This window comes from Elephantulus edwardii, unplaced genomic scaffold (genome assembly GCF_000299155.1).
Source record: "Elephantulus edwardii isolate Elephantulus edwardi_28Jun2011 unplaced genomic scaffold, EleEdw1.0 scaffold00065, whole genome shotgun sequence".
Classification (NCBI taxonomy): Eukaryota; Metazoa; Chordata; class Mammalia; order Macroscelidea; family Macroscelididae; genus Elephantulus; species Elephantulus edwardii.
In genome coordinates, this window is record NW_006399815.1 from 10,986,980 (window position 1) to 10,994,335 (window position 7,356).

The 7,356-nt window shown below is 36.9% G+C and overlaps 1 protein-coding gene across 2 annotated transcripts in view; it reads right to left on the reverse strand.

The window, feature by feature from the left end:
* The window catches only part of PDZRN4 (PDZ domain containing ring finger 4), a 605,552-nt gene that overhangs the window by 28,454 nt on the left and 569,742 nt on the right, over positions 1-7,356 (reverse strand). For both annotated transcript variants that reach the window (XM_006888196.1, XM_006888195.1), the window contains 2 exons: positions 6,948-7,046; positions 2,831-2,893 (listed from right to left, as the gene is read on the reverse strand). In XM_006888196.1, coding sequence (XP_006888258.1) covers positions 2,831-2,893; positions 6,948-7,046 — 162 coding nt within the window. The remainder of the gene's footprint in view (positions 1-2,830; positions 2,894-6,947; positions 7,047-7,356) is intronic.

Here is a 7,356-nt window from a genome sequence, read left to right on the forward strand (position 1 = left end):
AAAAAATGGAAAAGTTAAATCCCTCCTCAGCTAGATTATATTAGAAAAGGTCATGATAACTGACGTTGATGATAATGATTGATAATTGAAATACATTCTCCATAAAGAGATGTTTACATTCTAACCTCTGCATCAGTGAATGAACCTTTGCTTGGGAAAATGAGGATTTTTTTTTCCAGATGTTATAAATTAATGAAACCATACTTGAGTAGGATGATTACTAATCTTACTTCATTCTGAATAGTGTCTTATATGAAAGAGCAAGCATAGAAACTGAGTCACTCATAGAAGGAAAACAGCATGTGAAGATCCATCTAAGAAGCAGGAAATACAAAGAAACACCCAGGTTTGCCCAAGGATGAATGTGATAAGGAGGGATCTTTCCCTAGAATAGAAAGAAGGATGGTATACCTCTGTTGTCACTTAAAAATTGGGCTGTCTAGCCTCCAGAACTTGGTGAAAACTTCCTGTCCCTTAAGACATCCCTTGTTATTCGGTGCGGTGAGTCAAGTATGACTCATAGTGACCCTATGAACAACAACAGATCTGAACCCTGTCCTGTCCTGTGTCACCTTCACACTTTCTGACACTCTAGAGCCCATTGCAGCAGGCACGACCTGGTCAGGGGTCTTCCTCTCCTTGCCAACCCTCCACCCTTTCCAAGCATCATATCCCCCTCCAAGAATAGCAACATGCCCGAAGTATGTGGGGCAAAACAACTTAGTATGCAAACTGACATCATTACTCCTTAATAATTACTCCTCCTGGGTGGATCATGGCAAGTTGTGACTGACACTGAGAAGAATGGGAGTCCCAGAACACTTAACTGTGCTGATGTGACCAGGACCAGAAGGTTTTGATGCAATCAGAGCAGGGGAACAGTAAACGGTTTAAAATCAAGAAGGAAGTATGTCAAGGTTGTATTTTCTCTCTATACCTATTTAATCTGTGAGCTAAGCAAATTATTTGAGAAGATAGACTCTATGAAGAGGAGTGTGGCATCATGATCAGAGGGAGACTCATCAATAACCTGCATTATTCAGATGATGCAACTTTGCTTTCTGAAAGCGAGGAGGACTTGAAGCACTTGTTACAAAAGATCAAGGAATGAAGCCTTTGGTATGGATTGCATCTCAGTATAAAGAAAACAAAGATTCTTACCACTGGACTGATAGGCAACATCATGATGGATAGAGAAGAGATTGAAACTGTTAACAACTTCATCTTACATGGATCCACAATTAACACCGTTAATACCAGCAGCCAGGAAATAAGGAGACATATTGCAGTGGGAAAATCTGCAGTTAGGAACCTCTCCAAATGATTGAAGGGTAATGATGTCAGTGTTAAGACACCTATTCTATGGCATTTTGTGATGCCAGCCCTGTTGTTGTTGTTATGTGCCATCGAGTCACTTGCGACTTATAGCGACCCATGGACAACAGCCCTAAACTCTGCTCTGTCCTGTGCCAATTACATTGCTTCTGATACACCCATCCCGAATATCCCAGTCACTGAATCAATCCACTTCATAGAGCGCCTTCCGCTCCAGTGCCGTCCCTCCACCCTCCCAAGCATGATGTCCCTCTCTAAGGACCTGTCCCTCCTTACAACATGTCCAAAGTATTTCAGATGAAGCCTCAGAATCCTTGCCTCCAAGGAGCTGCCCAGTTTAACCCTCTCCATGATGAATCTGTTCATTGTCCTAGCAGTCCAGGGTACACTCAGCACTATTCTCCAGCACCACAGCTCAAAGGAATCAATTCTCCTTTTATCTTCCCTAGTTGTTGTCCAACTCTCTGATGCATAAGGCAACTAAAATAATAATACTAACAACAGTTGTTGTTGTTGTGTTCAAACTGACCCATAGCTGACCCCCTGGCTGGTTTTCAGAAGGAGTTAATCTCATGGGAGGAGATTGCCCATCCTTCTCCTGTGGAGCAACTGGTGGCCTCGAATGGCATGCCTTCGGGATTACAGCACAACTCCTTACCATTAAGCTACCAGAGCTAATGTCCATTAAACACTTACCCTGTATTATGCCAAGCATGTTATAGCTGTCATCTCATTTAACTTCCATGCCTAATCAAGCTCATTGTTCTTCTAACTCATAGCAAACCTACTTCAGGTTTTCTGAGACTATAAATTTTAATGGCAGAATTTACAATCTTGATACCCCTCTTTCTCTCTTGAAGCAGAGCTATTGGTAGATTAAAACCAACTACTTTTTGGTTGTTGTTGTTGATTGCCATTGAGTCGAGCAGGACTCACAGCGACCCTAGGAACAAAAAGGCCTGAAGCCTTTCAATAACTATCTACATTTATCAAGGTTCATAGTTTCCAGAGGCATGTGTTTAGGAAGCGGATGCCACTCCTGCTTCCAAGCCTTTTGGTTAGCAGTGCAAAATACTATGGACAAAGCCAATTTTTTGGTGGTTGTTATATTTGATTTTTTGGGGTACATTTTAACTGTAATTCATGTGTAAGTTTACAAAGAATATTACTTTATTTTTAGTCAATCATTCATGCATATTTGTTCTGTAATGTTACAGGGATTTTTTAAAATCATAATTCCCTTTATAAAAGATCAAGTTATACGGTAGATGTAGAATTTAAGTCAAGTAATTTGACTCAAGTGCTGACATCTTAACCATTAATTTTGGGTAATAAATCTTAATAATTTATAACATTATTACTTAAAAAGTAGTCCTTCATCTTGAAGATGTTACTCTCTAGAAGCAAAGCAAATTATTATCCTTTAATATTTTCCCTAAAAAACCCAAAATAATGGAGAGATCACATATACAAAGATGTGAAAATATCAACATACTTGCAAAATACGGTCCCCTTCTCGAATCCGGCCATCTTTGGCTGCAATGCTATTTGGATCTACCTATAATGAAGAACAGACATATATTTTTTCCATTCAATAATTCATATACATTTTGTTTTACAACATTAATTATAATTTATTAATTATAATATCTGATCACTCTTTTATTGTATATTGCCTTCCCTTTTACTTCTCTGTCCCTCCCTTCTCATCTCTATCAACCATACAAGAATGAGTCTACTTGTTTATAGTAGTTTTTTATAATAGGCGTTATTATTGTTGTTATGTACCATAGAGTTGGAACTGATCCATAGCTGACTCTCCAGTAGGTTTTCAAAGGAAGTAAATTATATAGGAGGAGATTGTCCTTCTTTTTCACATGGAACAGCTAGTGGATTCAAACAATGTACCTTTTGATTAGCCGTACAACTCCTTACCCCTAATCCACCAGACCTTCTATAGTTATATAGAGATATTATAGTGGTATTATATCATTATAATCCCTTTGTCACTGACTTATGCCATTCAACATAATTGTTCTGGATTCATGCATGTTCAGTATGTTATTAATTCTTGATAGTTTTTAGTGAGGCATAATACTCCTTTATGTGAATGTGTAATAGTTTTTTAGCCATTTGTTCATTGATGGACACTTGAGTTGTTTCCAGTTCCTTGCCATTATAAATAATACTGCAGTAAACATGGGGAGATTATATATATATATATTTGTGTGTCATAGCTTTTATGTCTTCAGGATATATATTCCATAGAGGAATTGCATTTCAAACGGTATGTTTATTCACAATTTTCTAAGGAAGTACAATACTAAATTCCTTAGTTGTACCATTTTCTTTTCCCACCAGTAATGTATCAGGAGAAGACATATATTTTCCCATCCAAGTGCTAATTAGGCCCAACCCTGCTTTGTTTCTGAGATCAGATGAGATGGGGTGCATTCAGGGTGGTACAGCTGTAGACAAGACAAATATTTTCAATGGCTTTTCAGTATCTCTAACATACTGTTCGCTTTCCCACCCATAAGAAACAAGGAACTCATACAATATTATTCGAAATGGGTGAGCCTGGAGGACATTATGCTGAGTGAAATATATCAGTCGCAAAAGGACAAATATTGCATAGTGACACTGCTGTAAAATGGGACTGATATCAGGGTTGGGGTAAGACTGAGAAAAACTGGATAAATTGTGTATACTGCACTGAAACAGATGAGGGAAAGAATAATTTAAAAGCGATGTATGATAGGGTATTATGGTTATCACAAGAGTCCACAATTAACGTTGCATAGTGGAATGTACTTGGGGTGGTGGGAGGGGTGTGGGGGGGGATTGTGTACCAGGGATGCAGTGTTTCTTTTACTTTTCAAAGAGAGGAGCTAACTGGGGGGTGGCGGTGGGGAGGGCTGGGCAGGGAGAGAAGTACAGCAATGAATGAATGGAAATCCAAAATCTCTGTAAATGTTCATTAAAATTATTAGTAAAAAAAATATGGGCATAGCTCCAAAAAAAAAAAAAAGAAACTAAAAATATGGCCTTAAAATGTGTTTTTAAAAAGCTGATTAAAAATTCTCCATTGATTTACAATAGAGTACAAGTAATTTTTTTTCTTGTAAAAAATGTACTGATCCTAAGATAGTGACTGTAACAATGGGCAAGATGGTGAGGATGGCCTGGGTGGACAGGGTTTCATTCTGCTGGATGTAGGATCACTATGAGTCACAGCCAACTCAATGCCATCAGTGACAAGGAGAACATAATGATCTAGTTTAGAATTAACAAGAAGAGAATAGAATAAGATTTAAGAGTGCTAGGGAAGAACTTGATTGTTGTCGTCAGGTGCCATTGGGTTGACTACAACTCATAGCGATCCTATGAACAACAAACCAGAACCTTGCGTTATCCTGCACCATCTCTATCATGCTCAACCCATTGTGGTAATCACTGTGTCAATCTCACAGGGCAGAACTCGATTAGAACACTGTTTTTCCTTTCCTTCTTCCTTTATTCATATTAATTCATTTAATTCTGTCTCTATTATCAGACATGACCCTTGGTTGATTTAGGATAATAGTCATACAAGGATTCTTTGGACATAAGCAATTTATGGTCTACTGAGGTGATTTAAAAGAGCTGATAGCTATACTGTGAATTCATGCTTATCCAAGGAATATATGTTCATCACATTAATTTATGAAGAAACGTATAAATCATATTGCTTAGAAAAGAAATAATATATAAAAAAGAATCCTTTATTTGTAAAGAGGCAATAATTTACATACAGGATGAAGTATGTTAACTACAAATTATTTTGGTATAGACAAATGCTTATTAAGGCTCTATTAAAAGCTTATCAACATTTTTATGGGCCAAACATGAGGATGACTTATAGTTCACTGTGAGCAATTTCATCTATCACATTCCACCTGATGTCTTTAAACCATTTACTTAGGCTTGTTCCGTCAAAGCATTTTCTTTTCAAACAAAGTATCTCAAGTGGAGCATGACATTGCCTCATCATAACCAGACACTAGATAATACCTTTTTACTGAGTGATGTCATATTATAAATTAGTCTTAAGTGATTGGTCAAGTATAAAAGACACAATGTGATTATACTGATATAAGGAAAACATTCCTTCTCTGTACATATGTTTTTGTGACTTAATAATAATGTTCTCTTAGAAGTGAGGTCCAAATTGGGAATATTTGACAATAAATTAAGGACTTTTTAGAATGAGGTGAGGAATGCCTAATTAACTGAATTCTATGTAGAAGTAATTCACAACCTAAAGTTTTATCTTCAGGTCTGAAATCAAATATTAAACTCCTGCATTTCCTGCTTGGTACATATTGCAAAAGACAATTTAGCAGATGCTTCCTTATAAACATCCTTTCCAGTCCCCTGCCTCCAATTATCATAGTTGTACATTTAAAAGGGAGGTAAATCAAATATTCCCTGAAGGTAATTTCATTGCAAGAACCAATCAGTACAGTTTTGGTAAATTGATAAAGATGAACATTTTATATTTCAATAGCAGTGGTTTCTATGTGTTAATTCAGTTTTCACTTCTATGCTTTAAGCAGCTCTACATTATTATTAACGACCTTTGAGTGTTCCCTCATAGCTTGTGGATTGTACCATCGAGGTTTTATTGGTTAGTTTTTGAAAGCAGATCACCAGGCATTTCTTCCTTCTCCGTCGTGGTCTCATACAATCTGTTCAGTATCATTGAACACACAGCCTCCAGTGGCAGGTGTGCATGAAGTATACTGTCTAGGAGTGGATTCCACCTCTAGCCCACAGAAGGTGAAAATTCTGCTTCTGAGCCACTAGTACCTCATAATAATAATTTTTAAAAAAAGTCTCCATAAGATCAAGGAAACATGTAATGTTATCCTAGGTTTACAATTGCATCTCAGTAGGTTAGGTATTTTCCCCAAGATCAAAATCAAGAATACTTGAACAGCATGGAACAGAAATTTATACTTCATTTCTAAGTCCTGCTCTGCTATATAAATATACAATGATTCCTTTGGGAATTCTTTTTTTAATTACCTATGATAATAAATTTTGTTTCACATTCTTTCAAGGTAATTGACACCAAGGGTTTCTCATATTTAAGTACCTCACTTCTTGAAAGTGATTATGGCACTGAGTGAAATAAACTAATAGATGCCCTCCTTGGGTTTTCAAATTCATCAATCCTGTCAGCATAGTGAAATATGTGATTATTTTGGTTATTAAATTAAAATAATTAGCTAATGTTATTGTTATAGAAGACATAGTGGATGGAGGGACAAAATGTTTGCTGATCAAAAACCAGCTCAACTTTCTGGATACTTCTGGGAATTTATTCAAATTTAGACAATGTTACCACTTTCATACTTTCCTTAGTGGGACTATGTGGTGAAAGCATCAACATTAAACAAACTGATAATAATTACATTACTTGGGCAACATAATTTACTTTCCTAATTGAAAGTGACGAGTATTGGAACGTGGCCAATTCCTCAGATTCGAGCCTCAGAAGGATTTTCTCATTGTGAGCCCAGGCCTTGCAGCATCCCTTCTTAATCTCCCTCCACCCTGTTTCTTACCTCACTGACATAAATGCCCGTGTCTTCTTCATCATCTGTCCGGTAACAGACTGTCAGGCCCAGCTTCTCCTGACTGCTAACACGACACAGCTCAACCTCCTGAGAGAGCACACACAGAACAACATTTATCTCAGCTCAAAAATACCACCACTGGATGGAGAAATCCAGATATTTTCTGGTACATCTATGCAAAGTTTCAGTCATTACTGCCCAACATTTAAAAATCAACCTAGGTTACCAAAAGGCTGTTCCATTGAAATTACTGCAAAATGTATTTTTTTTTTAGTAGTCTGGTCAATGCTTTAAAGTTAGAGATATGCAAAATTCACATTATCATCAAATCATAACAGATAACATTTGAAAAAGTCATAGGAGAGTATATTAATAATGTATAAATAGGTAAGGATAA